Source organism: Melitaea cinxia, chromosome 19, assembly GCF_905220565.1.
Source record: "Melitaea cinxia chromosome 19, ilMelCinx1.1, whole genome shotgun sequence".
In the NCBI taxonomy this organism is placed as follows: Eukaryota; Metazoa; Arthropoda; class Insecta; order Lepidoptera; family Nymphalidae; genus Melitaea; species Melitaea cinxia.
In genome coordinates this window covers 14,890,109-14,907,670 of record NC_059412.1, presented here as the reverse complement: position 1 = coordinate 14,907,670, position 17,562 = coordinate 14,890,109, and the positions used below count along the sequence as shown (strand labels likewise).

General features: G+C 37.7%; 1 protein-coding gene across 1 annotated transcript; it reads left to right on the top strand.

The window, feature by feature from the left end:
- The first annotated feature begins 209 nt into the window (after window positions 1-209).
- LOC123662901 (NEDD8 ultimate buster 1-like) lies at window positions 210-17,007 on the top strand. Its single transcript, XM_045597677.1, has 13 exons — window positions 210-436; window positions 726-985; window positions 1,529-1,629; window positions 7,619-7,740; window positions 7,972-8,129; window positions 9,794-9,990; window positions 10,439-10,563; window positions 11,377-11,540; window positions 13,082-13,250; window positions 13,994-14,089; window positions 15,057-15,165; window positions 16,280-16,352; window positions 16,833-17,007. Exons 1-13 carry the CDS (start codon window positions 314-316, stop codon window positions 16,957-16,959), a joined length of 1,824 nt encoding a protein of 607 aa, XP_045453633.1. The 5' UTR covers window positions 210-313; the 3' UTR covers window positions 16,960-17,007.
- The last annotated feature ends 555 nt before the right edge of the window (window positions 17,008-17,562 follow it).

The following is a 17,562-nucleotide window of genomic DNA, read 5'->3' as shown; positions in this document are numbered from 1 at the left end:
GCGACGGACGTACTCTCTAGTGCTAATAAGACGCGTACTTGTACTTGTGTTGTTAAAAATTTAGTTGATGTAAATGAATAAATCTTGTAAGGTTACTCCGTGTCTTATTCGTTTTTTTTAAAATAAAATTCTCTTTCACTTCTGATTTCTAAGACTTGATTATTCTGCAGTTTTATTTTTTGTATGATCTGTATTCGCCGATTGTCACTTATGAGCGCTGCTGTCAAAATAGCGTTCACAAAAATCCAGTGTCTATGGGCAGAATTTTAACCCAAATATTATTTTATGCAAATCACTTCTTTATTTTAAAACAATGGACAACCTCGAGCACGAAGACTTGCTGATAAAGCTTCGTGCAAAATTAAATGAAGAGAAGATAAAGCTATGGGAATCGCCATACGTTTTAGAGAGCGGAGAGATATCACCAAGCTTAAAGGTATTTATTTTCGATATTGTTTGTTTTCCTTTGTTTAAAAATAGAGGCACAGTATAAGCGAACTATCACTTACTGAAGCTTTTAACTGTGTTGTCTATTTTTTATCCTAGAGTCGTGTAGCAACGTATTTTGTTAAACGAATACTTTGAAATTAATGAAAAGCTAATATTTATATAATTGTCTTTATTGATTCAGGTGAAAACATCGTATTATTGCCAATTATTATCATTATAAAACATTAATTAATAAAATAATTAAATATCCTTCGCATTTTATTATTTTATTCTAGGAACTTGCCGACAAATACTCCAAAACATTGAAAATAGACAGTGATACAGTACTTGAAGGGCTCTATGAATTGCAAAAGCATTCGATTGAAAGGTTAAAAGCTAATGAGGAGTTTGAGGAGACGGGATGTGCTACGTTGAGGGTCAAGGCCACGATAACTGGCGAGAGACCGCGGTTGATCAAGATATTAAAACCATTAAGTTTAAAAGGGGAAGACTTGATCAGTTCTGTCGCAGAATTGCTGGATGTTGACCAAAAAAGGTATGTCTTTTTTAGATATGTTTTTATCCCCTAGTAAATAATAATTCATTCAGCTATTCATGAGGGCAAAAAGATTATAACAAAATAAAATAGCCAACTATAAATGTGAAATAATGGTAAAGACTTTTTCTTAAAATTAGAAATTAATGCAAGTGACACCATGTGCTGCGTTTTGAATAAATTTGGAATTATAACTTAGAGGTATATATTTACAGATTATTCTGGGAAACTAATTAAGACTATTAACGAAATCATTTCAACTTTCTTCAATACAAAGTATAATTATTATCATTATTTCATTACTTTAATATATTTTTACACACTCTATGGCCTACAATAGGATTTACACCTGTGTCAGGGGTCTAGAAACACAATACACAAACATAAACACACCCAGACCACAACAAACACCTGTGTTACCAATTCAAATGTGTGTCATGTGCGTGAAGCGAACCCATAGCACAACAGCCAAAAGACTGTGCTGTAGCCATTGTGCTAATACGTTGTGAAATATATAATGTTGTTGTGTTTTTTTTTTTTTAGAATAAAACTCATATACAATGGAAAATTAATAAACTGTAATACAAGCTTAGAAGAACAAGGTCTTAAAAACGGAGCACAGCTTATGGCCTTAGTAATGGCTGGTAAGAGTTTAAACAGCATTAAAAAAATATTTTGTATGTTACCGTTAGTCTTCGCTACCGTTTTTTATAATTTATAGTGTATATATATATAATTTATAGTTTATAATTTATATTCAAGGGTAGAACCTACTAAATTTGTTAAATTTCATAATTCAAGTAATGGTTTTTTTTTCGTTTGAGGGTAGGTGAGAGTCAACACGTGCTAGTGTATCTTTCCTATTATTTGGTGGAAATTTTTGTGTTTATTGTTGAATTTTGTATACTGTGCCGGTTTGTTTTGAATAGTAGTGCTGTTTTTATTTTATGTAATAAGTGGTAGTCCCTAATATGGAGTGGGACGCTTCACCTCCTCCTGATGGGGGAGGTGGCGGCGTTGGCAGCAATAAAAGGCACTTGTCAATGGATCCTGTTCCTGAAAGTGTAAAGAAAGCCTCTCCTCCGTCTGCCTCTGTGCAAGACACTTATACTGATCCAGATTTCACAGGTAATAAAGTTGCTTATAATCAGGATGATAAAGGTCCCTTTTCTGTTCATATTTCTAAATTGGAATCTGTGCAAAAATCTGGTCCATCCATTCGCCTTCTCAATTTCGCACAGTTCCTTCATAAGAACTCCATAAATGGAATTGTTAACGGAGGCATTAAAAACCTAGGCAGAAATAGGATTTCTGTAGATTTTTTGTCGGCTGATCTAGCAAATTTATTTGTCCATAATCCTATTTTATCCGCAAATAACTACGAGGCTTCTATCCCACAATATCAAGTCACGAGGACTGGCGTGGTCCGCTCTGTCCCCATTGAATGGTCTTTATCAGATATGGTTGAGGGAATGGAATACCCTCATAACTGCGGTAAAGTCATCAAAGCTCGTCGCCTAAATAAAAAAAGAATTACCGATGGAAAACCTGAATGGATACCTACTACTACAGTTGCCTTAACCTTTCTTGGACAGAATTTACCTGAGAGAGTTTTTTGTTTTCACGCATCCCTTCCTGTTTCTTTGTACCAATTACCGATCATCCAATGCTTTGCTTGTTGCCGTTTCGGTCACACTAAGGGCCAGTGCCGTTCCACCCCCCGATGCTACAAATGTGCTCTACCTCACTCTGGCGAAACCTGCTCTGTCTCAGATGAAAATGTCTCTTGTCTTTTCTGCAGAGGCAATCATAAGGCTACAGAATCTTCAAAATGTCCGGAGCATGAAAGGCAAAAGCAAATTAAACTAATTATGACCAAAGAGAGTATTGGTTACACAGAGGCTTCATCACGTGTCCCTCATCTGCCTCGGCTATCCTATGCTGCAGCTTCTCAAGCGTCGCCTAGGCTAGAGCCCTCTCCTCAAGTCACTTACCGATCCCAAAGCTCTCCTACAGATCCTTCTCCTCAAATCACTCACCAATCCCAAAGCTCTCCTACCATTCCCTCTACCTCCTACCGTAAAACGGTGTTCAGTACTCCTCGTCCTAGTACCCCTTTGCGCCCCTCTTATGATGTTTATGCTCATTCCTCCCTCACCAACTCTCCTAAATCTACTATGCCTAACGGTTGTGCTTTTCCTAATCCCCAAATGATTGAGCCGACCCCAAATTTAACTCCTAACGATAATTTAATTGAGATTTTGGTCTGCGCTCTTGTTAACATGATCTCTAAGTTTGGAGACGCTTTACCGAACAATGTCCTAAGTTTATTGCAAACTTTTATATCTACTTTAGTTAATAAAAATGCTGGGTCGCACGATCATTCAATGGAATTGTAGAAGTATTCGAAATAAAAAACATGAACTAATTTATTTAATCAATAAATATAAACCTGCAATATTTGCTCTTTCAGAATCTAGGCTTCAGCCTCGTTCTATATTTAGAGTACCTGGCTACTTGTGCTTACGTGATGACAGAGATGATGGCTACGGAGGGTCCGCTCTTCTGATTGATAGAACTGTTACCTTCTCGCAAATTCATATCCCTTACCATGGTCCTGGTTTTCAAATAATTGGTGCTAAAATATTTAATGTATTATTTTTCTCAATCTATTTACCACACCCTAGTTCAGCATTAATTTCAGAATTAAACAATATCTTATCCACGTTTTCGTCTCCTCTTGTCATCTTAGGAGATTTTAATGTTCATCACACACTCTGGGGTTGCGGTAAATGTGACTCAAATTCCTCATCACTGTTGTCATTTTTTGATAATCTCAATTTATGTGTCTTAAATGATGGTACTCCGACAAGAAGAGGTGCCCCGAGTGAAAAACCTAGTGCAGTTGACCTCTCCGCGTCATCTCCGAGTTTAGTCATGTCCTTCGTGTGGATGGTCTTACCGAACTCATTCGGTAGTGATCACTTTCCCATATTAATAAATTTTGATTCCGCTCCTAATAAATCGGCTCCTCTCCCTCCTCTCTTAAAATACCGAACTCAGAAAGCTGATTGGCGTAAATTCTCATATTTTCTTGATTCTAAAATTGCTACCCTTCCTCCGGTCTCTGACAATAATTTTTTACTGTGTTATGATCTGTTTATTTTGTGTCTAACCTCTGCAGCTGATGAATCAATTCCACTTAAAAATTCTTTTCTAGATAAAATACCTTCGCCCCCATGGTGGGACTCTGAATGCACAGATAGTATTCGGAAACGCAGGGCTGCTGAGGTTACCTATCTTTCTGATTTATCGATGATTAATTACCTAAATTTACAGAAAACAACTGCTAAGACTAAGCGCTTACTCTCAAAGAAAAAGTCTAGTGGGTGGCGTAACTTCTGCGAGTCTTTGTCACCGCGAGCTCCTGCCTCGCTTGTGTGGAGAAAAATAAAATCTTTCAGACAAATTTTTCAGGATGATCGTATCGTCTCTTCTAACGATTCCTCTTACTGGTTGCCTAACTTTGTTAATAATCTAGCTCCTCCCTATGTTCCTTCTGAAAACATTTTTTTATGTCCTCCCTCTTGCATGGCTTCCGAAAGATTCAACGATTCCTTCTCTTTAAATGAACTACTTTCTGCCCTTGATGGACTTAAGGATTCTTCGCCTGGGATCGATGGTATTCCATACTCCTTTATTATGAAATCCCCCACTTCTGTTAAACTATATCTGCTTGATATCTTTAATTTAATCTATAGCTCCGGAATTGTCCCTGATTCGTGGAAAACTCATATTATCATTCCTATCCTAAAACCTAATAAAGACCTCAGGAATCCTTCTTCATATAGACCAATTGCTCTTTCATCTGTTATGACTAAAATTATGGAACACCTTATTAAAAATAGATTAGAGTGGCTTATAGAGAGTCAAGGCCTATTGTCTAAATACCAATTTGGCTTTAGGAAGGGTATGGGCTCTTTAGATAGCCTCAGCATCTTTACCACCGATGTTTGGCGTGCCCTTAGCTCTGGGAAACATGTTATTGGCGCCTTCCTTGATATCTCATCTGCATACGATAACGTTGAGCTCCATATTCTCCGTCAGAAAATGTTTAACTTAAACTTGCCGATGAAAATGATCAATATTGTTTTTAATCTTTACTCTGCCCGATACATCACGGTTCGCGTCCAAGGTTTATTACTTCCAAAAAGAATAGTCTGGAAAGGGCTTCCTCAGGGCTCCGTTCTGAGCCCCCTTTTGTACAATTTGTATACTTACGACCTTGACAAATCGGTCCTCTGTTTTTGCAATATTCTACAATATGCTGATGACATTGCTCTTTATTCTTGTTCTTCAACTTTTTCCGAGGCCACTTCTAGACTTAATTCTGCCCTGTACTACTTAAATAATTGGTTAAATGATCATGGTCTTACCTTGTCTGTCCCAAAATGCTCTGGCATCGTTTTCACTCGAAAACGCTCTGTCCCAGATAGCGTGTCTCTTCACATCAATAGTCAACCTATTGCCATTCAGAATCACGTAAAATTTTTGGGAGTCATACTGGACTCCAAAATGTCGGGCGTTCAATATCTAAATTATATTTCTAACAAATGTGAAAAAAATATTAATATTCTAAGATCTCTCTCGGGCGTTAGATGGGGATCGCACCCTTATTCGCAGAAGTTGTTGTACAATGCGATTATACGTAGCCATTTTGACTATGCAAGTTTCGTTTTGGAACCATGTAATAGGGTTGCTCTCTCATATTGGACTAGATTACAAGCGAAATGCCTACGAATTATAGCTGGAGCAATGAAAATGTCTCCTACTAATGCCCTTCAAGTGGAATTGGTTGATCCTCCTTTACATCTCCGCAGACAGTTCTTATGTGACAGGTTCCTTGTTAATGCCGTACAAAACTTTTCTCACCCTTTAATTAATAAACTCCATGATCTCAATCAGCTTATTAATAATTCAAATTTTTGGACCTATAAAGATAAACCCCCCCTTACTAAATCTTTTCTTAAAATCAACATCAATGGTATATTTCAGTTTGACAAAAATCCACTATTCACGTATAGCTACGATTCCTTGATATATCATCCTAGAATTATCCTGAACCTAGGAATTACTAAAGAATCACCTGGCGCCGCACTTGAGTTTAATAGAATAATCGATTCGGACTGGTCAGAATGGTTACATTTCTTCACTGACTCATCTAAAATTAACCCCGAGTTAAACGTTGGTTCTGCTGTCTGGATTCCTAAATACAATATTATCTTGAATTACAAACTGCCTCCTCTCTCCTCAACTTTCTCAGGTGAATGTATTGCCATTTTGGAAGCTGTCTTGTATATTGAATCTCATGGTCTTAATAAATCTGTAGTATTCACTGACTCTCGAAGCTGCCTCCAGGATTTATTGAAAAGTCCATTTCATGCTAAAAATAATCTTCCCATTACTCTAAAGATAAAAGAAACACTGTTCAAATGTCATCAGTCGAATATTGAAGTAGCGCTTGCTTGGATACCTAGTCACAGCGGTATAACAGGTAATGAAATGGCAGACATATGTGCAAAAGACGCCATTCACCTAGGCTGCGATAAATATAATAAATGCTTTACCCGAGACTTTAGAAGTTTGGCTAAACAATGCCTGGATAAATCTTGGGATAGATTATGGCAATCTTCAAGACTAGTTACAGGTAAATTTTATGGCAATATCCAGCCGTGTATCCCTGTCAAGCCATGGTTTTTTAAATACTCCGACCTAGGTAAAATAACTACGTCGATAATTATCCGTATACGATTGGGTTTCTCCTGCACACCTGTGTTCTTAGCTAAGTTACGCATTCGTGATAGTTCCTTATGTGAATGTGGCTTGGAGGAAGGATCTCTCGATCATTTATTTTTTAATTGTCTGAAATTAACTGTATCACTATATGATATGCTTCCCAAAAACATTCCGCGGCCGGTCAATGTTTGTTTTCTTCTAACTTTAGTGCCATCTTCTTTCTGTGTTGTCTTAGCTAAGTTTATTAGAATCAATGATATAAAATTATAATTTACCAATAAATCAAAGTTAAATAGTCATGTCAAATATTTTCAACTAACTGCAGTTTAAGCGGCTTATCCCACTATTGTACTGTCAAAAACGGACCGTTTCCGGACTTATACACTTTCAGTAGGTACTTGTCATTGGCAAAATCATCGGCGAAAAGCTGATGGAGCCATAGTCTTTAAAAAAGAAGAAGAAGAAGAATTCAAGTAATGAATATCATATCAAAAATTGACCGCTCCAGCGGGGATCGAACCCGCGTCTCCGACTGACCGTGTCGGTGCTCTAGGCAATTAAGCTATGGAACGATGTACCCGCTAGATCGAAATTTTTGATATGATGATTTTATATTCGGTTTAAGCAAACTGTGGCGTCGTCTATAGTGAGTTCTTTACAGAAACCCGTAACTATTCAAAGTTTCATATTACAATGAAAATCTTTGACAGGAGACGACACCATGCTATTTTTAATACAATTTTATTTTTGTGTTACCCACACATTAGGATGTCTAAACATTTTTGAATATCATATCAATCGATCAATTGAATATCGAATCGATATTTTTGTTTATAGAGTCCCCAGAACAAGTGAAGAAAGAGGATAACATGTACAAGGAAATGAAATCGACATTGGATGATGTGACTTTGTTAACGGAGTATATCGATGATGTGGCTGACGATGAAGAGTATATGAAGGTACGTTGACAATATAACGAGTACAGGAATGAGACATTGAATTAAAACATGTATAATATGTTTAACTGATCCTGCTCAGTATGGTGCTCTTGATGGTGAGTAAGGTGACCAGAGCTCCTGGGGGAAATGGGAATCTACATATAAAAAAAAAAACAATAAATAATAGTATTATTATGAAGTGGAGTAAATATCATAACACCTTCAATGTATTTCTAATGTGATTTGTTTCAGTTAGAAGACCAATCAGGGAAGGCAGTGGAACTGCCTCGGTCAGAAAGAAAATCACTATTAATAGGACTGGCGTTACATGAAAGGGGCCGGGCGGCTGCTAAGAACAAAGACTACGCACTCGCTTTGGTTTTGTTACTTGAGGCTGATAGACAACTGAAGTAAGGATAAATTATTTGGTTGGGTGGCAATTAATATAAATTTATAAATTAATAACGTGAAGCGGGTTTGTGTACCCCTTTATATGAAAATTGCACGGACGGATGAGTATGAAATTTCTCACACTTATAGTTTTTATAGAAAGGAGTGCAGAATGCTAATATTTTTTTTTAATTATGCATAAAAAATACATTAAATCAATAAAAAAAAAAAAAAACATTACACACACCATGTATTTAACACACACACACACACACGCGTATATACTCTTTTGTTTATTATTATAGAAGTATAGTCTTTGAGAACAGAACCTTAATGTTCAAACTTATAATTGAAATTAATTATGGTCGAATTCCGACCGCTGGCCGACCACTAGTAATAAATAATTTAAGCAACACTGTGAAGCAACGTAATGGACTAAGAAGGGCCATCCAATTTATGAAGTCCCCTTTCTACCACAGTGGTACACTTCGTCGATCGGTCGTCGGCGGATATATTCCGGACTATGAGTAATGATAATAATAATAACAATAATATTTTATTTATTTGACTAAAAAATACTGTACAATTTTATGATCCGCCAAACTGCGTGACAGTTTATCGGCGGAATTAGTGCTTGTCAACATATATTACAACATATTTTTATATTATTGTATAATTTTCAATTTTTTTTTACTATATATATATCATAAAATAATCTATATGTATTATTAATTAATCTAACATCTTTAACATAAGTATTAATTTTAAAAAATAAATAATAATGATCGCTATCAGGTATTTATGATAACAACCTGACCGACGACTTAACGTGCGCTCCGAGGCACGGTGGGGAGACCCACAAGGACAGACGTCCAAATCGGAAAAATGAGCACAAATACAAATATCCTTCCCGAGCGGGAATCACACCCACAAACCTATTTTTTTAGGCGGCTACACGCCCAACTACACTAGGGTGGTTGTTAAGTTGTCTATCTATTCATAGGAACTCATATGTGTGTGTATCATTACAGCCTATACAGTCCACTGCTGGACATAGCCCTCCACAAGTTTACGCCAAAAATAACGTGAACTCATGTGTTTTGCCCATAGTCACCACGCTGGATAGGCGGGTTAGTGACCGCAGTACTGGCTTTGTCGCACCGAAGACGCTGCTGCCCGTCTTCGGCCTGTGTGTTTCAAAGCCAGCAGTTTTATTTTATTTATTTCACCCACGGGAAGAGAGGGGGTGGCCATATTCTTTAGTACCGTAGCCACACAGTATACACAGTGTGTGTATGTTAAAATGTATATTTGTGTAATTATATGCTAGCTGTTCCCCGCCGTTTCACCTGTCCTAATTTTAGGAAAAAAACGTACTAAAATATACTATAGCCTTCCTCGGTAAATGGACTATCAAATACAAAAATAATGGGGATAGGCAAAGGACAATAGGGAAAGGCAAAGGACTATAATCCATATAGCCTAGTTTGAATTTGTAAGTTTCGTTCCGATATAACAAAAGGCCGGAGCCAAGTCTGAAGTAACTTCATTTGTCTTCTGATTCGATGACTGGTAAGGTAAGGCCGAGCCAAGTCTGAGATTTCAATACAAAAATAATGAACCAGTAGTTCCTAAAATTAGTGCGTTCAAACAAACAAAGTAGAAATATTTGTTTAACTTTCAGCGAATGCAGGTCATCGATACTAAGCAGTGTGGACAACTGTGCCGTACTACAGCTGGATATTGCTTGGTGTTACCTCTGCTTACAAAACCTCTCATCAACGAATGATGCAGCGCTCCGATTGGCAAGAGCAGAGAAATCATTTATAGCGACTTACGGTGAAGATCATCAGAGACTCATAGCTCTTAAAGGGACTAATGGTAAGCTTAACCGACTTAAACCGAGAGGGCTTCATCTAAAGGACTTACCGAATGTTTGAAATCTGAAAATTCATTTGTGTTTAGCACAGGAAATAATTGTGTTTGCTCGCAAACGAAAAAAAAAACCGACTTCAATTACATTAACAAATAGTACAACATAGGTAGACGAAAAAATAGTCAAGTAAATACGTGTTATCAAAGATCACTCAACCAAAGTGCCCCCCCCCCCCTAAATCTCCAAGTAACAAGTCACGCTTCAGCCTGTAATATCCCACTACTGAGCATAGGCCTCTCCCCATGTTGGGGAAGGATCCGAGCTTAATCCACCACGCTGCTCCAATGCGTGTTGGTGGATATATTCCCTACTATGAGTAACGATCGCTATCAGGACAAGTAACAAGTCGTCCCCCATAAATATCTAAGTAACAAGCGCCCCCCCTCCCACCAGCGAACGAGCGAGTGCTGTTCATGCGGCTGTACCTGCTCCAGGGCGTCGTGGCCTTCCACCAGAATAAGAGGGAGGAGGCGAGGAGATTACTGGAGAAAGCGGAGGCCGAACTTAATTATTTAAAGGTATGCTTATAAGTTACTTATTGAACTAAAACTTCTTTACGCACGCTTGACTTGGGAAGTAAGCTGGTGAATGCGTGACGAGGGCGTTACGAAAAGTGTGATTGTTTGAGGCGAACGAAGCAAGGAAGAGAAGTGCGAGCACACAATTTCTTTCTCCCTTTCTCTTATAGCCACGTTTCGTATTTCTAAGACAGTGCAGGCCTATTGTGTAGAAGTTTTACTTCGGTCGTGTGGTCTAAAGCATGCTTGTTTTTTAAGTAGTATGGGTAATCAATACATATAATAAAAATGTAACGGGTCGCTGTCTGTACGTTTAAGATATGTGAGAAAAAATATTATTGGGACATTTATCAACGCAAATAGCACACAAAACAATGATTGTCAGAATTTTTTTCTGATTTATGTGTGTTTGTACACGCTAATCTCAGAAACGGTCTATCCGATTTAGATGTGGTTTTTACTAAAATACAAATATTACTAATATATTGTGGCAAGGTTTAAGCTTGCCACTTGCCACAATATATTTATTAATATATTATGGCAAGTGGCAAGTTACAAGAATTACGTTTTTTTCAACTAACTACAGTTTAAGCGGCTTATCCCACTATTGTACTGTCAAAAACGGACCGTTTCCGGACTTATACACTTTCAGTAGGTACTTGTCATTGGCAAAATCATCGGCGAAAAGCTGATGGAGCCATAGTCTTTAAAGAAGAAGAAGAAGAATCACATTGAACATGTAAAGTCACTATTTCACGTGGACGAAGTCGCGAGCACAGCTAGTAACGAATAAATCTTGTCTAATTTCTTCAGGTGGACGAAGCGGCCGTAGCCACATTAATGGAGTTGGGCTGGTCGGAAGGACAGGCGCGGACCGGGCTCAGGGCTTCCGGGGGGGACCTGGACCGAGCGCACCAGCTGCTGGAGGACAAGAGGGGGGAGAGAGAGCGAGCCAGAGAACGGCACAAGGTGGATAGGTAAGACTTTTAGATTTTACACTTGAAAAGTATGGACACAAATTTACTGTTTATTTTGTGGTTCTTAACTAACACCTTTTTATAATAAACTAGTGGTCGGCCAGTGGTCGTAATTCGACCATAATTAATTTAAATTATAAGTTGTTTGGGAAGTGTGAAGAACAAGGTGTTGAGTTCCTCGTCCCCCATTGAAGAAAAGGGAGGATCCTCCAACCAGACGGCTATTGGCCCGACGGTTGTTGTCGGGATCTTGTATATATACTCAATCGTGAAAACTTTGATAGCGCGATGTAGGATACGTCAGTTTTCTCTAATTACGTAGTTTATTTATTTATTTATTTAATTAGAACCACCAACAGAATTGCATGTTTAAAAAATTTACAATTAGATATATGCAAAGGTATTAAGTATATACATATAATTCCTCTTAAAGGTAGTTACAGCATGCGCTTTAGACAATTGAGTCATCAGCATCAAAAGATTTTAAACATATAGGATTTAAATTTAAAAAAAATACATACAAAATAAAGAACTAACTACATAACTATTACTATTATAAATTAAGATAAGTTAATATTAGTGCTACATAACTTTTGATTTGAGGAATCAAATGACTTTAATAGTTTCTTTTTAAATACAGCTAAGTTATCTGCAAAGATGTCTAATGACTTGTTTTTAACTGTAAATTCTCTGTAGAGCCTACTAACGTTAGGAACGCCTAGGAACGTTAATTGAAATTTTGGTTAGGAGTTCTGAATTATCCACAGTTCCATTCACTAGTTTGTGTAAGAATACCATATCAAGTAGCTTGCGCCGGTTAGAGAGTGAGTTTAACCGAAACTTATTTAGCCGTGAGTAGTAGGGCATTCTTTTGTCCTGTCCAATAGAATAAAATTGCGTAAACCGTCTCTGTATACTTTCCAATCTATCTTTATGGGTCTGGTAGTTCGGGTTCCAAATGAGCGTTCCATATTCTAGCTTACTCCTTACTAATGTAGTGAATAAAATTTTTTTTGTTTTCAGTTTTTTAAATTGTTTAGAATTTCTAAAAATAAACCCCAACATCTTGCGTGCCGACCTGCATATGTTATCAATATGTACATTATAACGTAAGTAGTTTGTAGTTTGTAGTCGTTCGTATTTCGTGCGATAGATGTCGCCACAGTTGGAACATTATTAAGGTTCTGTTGTCAAACACTTCCATACTTCTGTTACAATAAACTAAAAAGTATATATGCATTGTGTCAAATACAGTTTGTGTAATGTTTTTTTTTTTTTTTTTTTTTTTGATTTAATGGATTTTTATCCACAATTTCAAAAAATACTAGCATTCAGCGCACCTTCTTTATACAAACTATAAGTGTGCGAAATTTCATACTCCTCCGTCGACGCAATTTTCGTAAAAAGGGGTACAAAGTTTTATCTTCACGTATTATATAGATACTAAATATTATGCTGAACCCGAACTATGGAGTAGGCTTCTTTTTCCTAATTTAAAAATGAAAGTAATATGAATAAATTATATTTGAAAATGTCATCAGAGAGCAGCGGGCCCTGGGCTCATGCGCCGATGGCTCAGTGGTGAACGCGGGGCTGGTGCGGGCTCTGCAGGGCATGGGGTTCACTCGACGTCTGGCGGTCATGGCGTTGCGGCACACCAACAATGACGTCACGGAGGCTGTACGCGTTATACAAGACCATCCCGAACTGGTGATCACTGACTTTTTTAAGAGATGGAAGGGAGATGGAACAGAATGGGGAGTTGGAAGGGTACAGAATAGGGCTAAACTCTCAGATGGCCACTAAACCAGCGTTACAGTATTATTGATATTAAAATTCTTTACGCTTGACTTGGGGAGTAAGCTGGTGAATGCGTGACAAGAGTAAGTGTGATCGGGTGAGGCGAACGGAAGTTGAGAGGGAGATATGAGCTAATTTTACTTGTCATGTAGTCTAAAGCGCATTCGCTTTTACGTATACTTAAAGTATTATAAAAAAATTCTTGCGTGTGACAACATAGTATAGCACAAATTAGTTTTTTTTTTATGTCACTAGGTCGGTAAACAAGCGTACGGCTCACCTGATGGTAAGCGATTACCGTAGCTTATAGACGCCTGCAACACCAGAAGCATCGCAAGCGCGTTGCCGACCCAATCCCCAATCCCCCAGGAGCTCTGGTCACCTTACTCACCAACAGGAACACAATACTGCTTGAAAACAGTATTATTTTGCTGTGATCTTCTGTAAGGTCGAGGTACTTCCCCAGTCGGGCTGCTCCATATTTTGAGCAGGAAATTCCTGCTGTGCCCTACCTCAGATAAAATAAGATGTGACTCAGACTTAAAATCTTATAGAAGAGGTTATAATAAAACTTAATAGAGTTAATCTTTATTAAAAAAAAAAAAAAATTGTTAAGGCTGACATTTTAATTGAATTATACATTTGTTTCACAGTTGGCAGATGACAGCGACCTGTCAGACATTGAAGATATGGAAACACAGAGCTCCAATGATTCTCTGTTGGAACCGGACAACAGACTTGTCGCTGAGGTGAGGTCATACTAGAGCTACCACAATTTTGTTTGATAGATTTTCAATAACCAAATTAGATGGTCTCGATATGTAATCAGCCTGTAGTATCCCACTGCTGGGCATAGCCTCTTCCTCATTGCGGGAGAAGGGTCGGAGCTTAATCCACCCCGCTGCTCCTCTATGGGTTAGCGGATATGTTCCCTACTATGACTCATCACATCATCACATCAGCCTATCGCAGTCCATTACTGGACAAAGGCCTCCACAAATTCGAGCCAGAAATGGCGTGAAATCATGTGTGTACTACTATGACTAATTATCGCTATCAGGTATTTATGATAACAACCGGCAACCGGAACCGAAGGCTTAACGTTCTCTCCAAGGCACGGTGGACAAATATCGAAACCAGAAAGAAATATTTGTACAAATACAAATACCCAAAACCAAAATACTAATATTTATCATCATCACCATCATCATCATCATCAACATCATCATCATCATCATCAACATCATCATCATCATCATCACCATCACCATCATCACCACGATCACCATGATCACCATCACCATCATCACCACGATCACCATGATCACCATCATCACCACCATTATCATCATTATCATCACTTCGGCCTATCGCAGTCCACTGCTGGACATAGGCCTACACAAATTCGCGCCAAAAAAGGCGTGAACTCATGTTTGTTGCCCATAATATTTATAAATAACCAAATATAGGATTTAAGTTTAAAAAAAAAATTTTTTTTTTTTAAAAGATACCAAACAGTAGGAAATAAATGGTAAATGTAAAATATTCAATGTTTGTTGTTATTTCCACAGTTAGAAGCGATGGGCTATCCGACAGAAAATGCTCGGATGGCTCTGAGACTGTCCGGGAACCAAGTTATTTTTTTTTAAAAGATACCAAACAGTAGGAAATAAATGGTAAATGTAAAATATTCAATGTTTGTTGTTATTTCCACAGTTAGAAGCGATGGGCTATCCGACAGAAAATGCTCGGATGGCTCTGAGACTGTCCGGGAACCAAGTTAACAAGGCAGTCGATCTTCTGGTTGCCGGTTGCTGCGGATTATGTAAGAATTACTGTTTTAATACATAATCTATTAGCGTTTCTCTAAAACAAGTTTATTTCTATTATTACATATTTTCTATATTTACAACTTAGCATTTAAACTACATAATTACAATATTCACTTACCTAAAACAAGAAAAACAACATTTAAAGCCTTTATTTAAACTAATTTTCTTACAATCTCAATGTAAAAATATTTCTGTCATCACAACAAAGTTTTATTTTTCTGTCCTGACAATAAAATCGTAATATAAAATGAGTGTTGTGTTTTCTTTACATATATAAATGGTATGTATAGTTACATGTTATAGGGATAAGTTATCAGACGGTAGATTTGTCTTATTTTATTTTCATCATTACAGCCTATACAGTCCACTGCTGGACATAGACCTCCACAAGTTAACGCCAAAAATAACGTGAACTCGTGTGTTTTGCCCATAGTCACCACGCTGGGCAGGCGGGTTGGTGACCGTTATCATATTATTTTATTTTATTATTCATTAAAAATTTCCTGTCACAATGTATGTGGGCGATAAACTTAAAAACTACTGAACCAAGTTTTATCAAATTTTGTAAGCATCTGTAATTCCGTCCAACTTGGGAGATAGGGTAGTTTTTATCTCAATTGGACCCGGTAGGTGGCGCTGCTATCGGTATGTAAGAAATCAAATTTGACAGCTGTTTTCCGGGCAGGACAATGTCTGCGGGGTCCACTAGTAATTGAATAAATACGTTATTAAATAAATTTCTCGTATATAAAAATTTGTGGTTGAGTTATAAATGTTGTTCAGGCGCGAAGATACGACAAGAAACTAGTAACATTTTTTTAAAAAGAGAAAGTTTTGTATTAGCTAATTAAAAAAAAACGAGTGTGCTTTAGACCACACGGCTGAAGTAAATCTTCTGCACAATAGACTGCACTGTGTCTTAGATATACGAAATGTGAAATGTGTGCTCTCTCTCTTGTCCGTTCGCCTAACCCGATCACACTTTTAGTAACACTCTCGTCTCGAATTCACAAGCTTACTCCACAAGTCAAGCGTGCGTAATGAAGTTGTACTTGAAAAATCTTTAAAATTGTATTAATTATTTATATTTGTCTCTCAATGTTATAGGCGATGGGGCTAATCCATCCACAAGCGCTGGTGTCTCTAAAAAGAAAGTTAAAAAGGAAGCGAAGGAAAAAAGGTAAAAAACTGAGATACACTTCGTAAATAACGACAACGACGCGTTGACGCAACGGTCACAGCAGTGATTTGTGGCCGTTGATCTGGTGGTTGTGGGTTCGATCCCCGCACATGACGAACATTTGTATTGGCCATACAGGTGTTATTGTGGTCTGGGTGTTTGTGCAGTCCTTGTGGGTCTCCCCACCGTGCCTCGGAGAGCACGTTAAGCCGTCGGTTCCGGTTGTTATCATGTACACCTGATAGCGATCGTTACTCATAGTAGGGAATATATCCGCCAACCCGCATTGGAGCAGCGTGGTGGATTAAGCTCGGATCCTTCCCCTATATGGGGTAAGAGGCCTCTACCCACCCATCTCCCTGCCAACTTCTGTTCGCTTCGCCCGATCACACTTTTCGCAACACTCGTCGCACATTCACCAGCTTACTCTCAAGTCGAGCGTTTGTAAAGAAGTTTAACTTCAAAAATATTGTATTGCAGAAAAAAGGAGCGAGAAATGGCGTTACGTCGTCTAAAGAACGCAATACGAGCCGATGAAGACGACTACTTGAGTGGAAGCCTCGCTGAAGAAGAGCAGTTCCTCGTGCAATACAAGTCGTTGCTTTGAATGACGAAAACGTTAAGCAATAAATTACAGTTGTATGATTTATTAGGAGTTGCCAGTGTACATTAATGTGCCGTAATGAAAGAAGACGTCTGTGTCTTAGACCACACGACTGAAGTAAAACTTCTTTTCTTCTTTGCTTCTACAGTAATTTACGAAACCTAACTGTCTCTCTTTCTATGTTCACTAACTTATATCTCCTTGTCAACTTCCGTTCGCCTCACCCGATCGCGCTTTTCGTAACGCTCTCGTCACGGATTCACCAGATCTCCCCAAGTCAAGCTTGTGTAAAGAAGTTTTACTTCATAAATAAAATAAAAGCGTGGTGTGTTTATCTGTGTATTATAAAAGGTACGGAAAATTTATTATATATATATATATATATATATATATATATATATATATATATATATATATAAATAAAATATATAATTTTGTCTGTTTTATCGGTTTTGTTGAAACGGCACATGGCGTTTTATGTAATTTTAGTTGTCCGTCTAGATTTGAAGATACTATTGAAATGGTATATCTAACTTACCTTCTTTTTTCTTTTTTTAACTAAATCCACGGGTTCTCAGTTGCCCGTGCCATTTGTACTATATATAA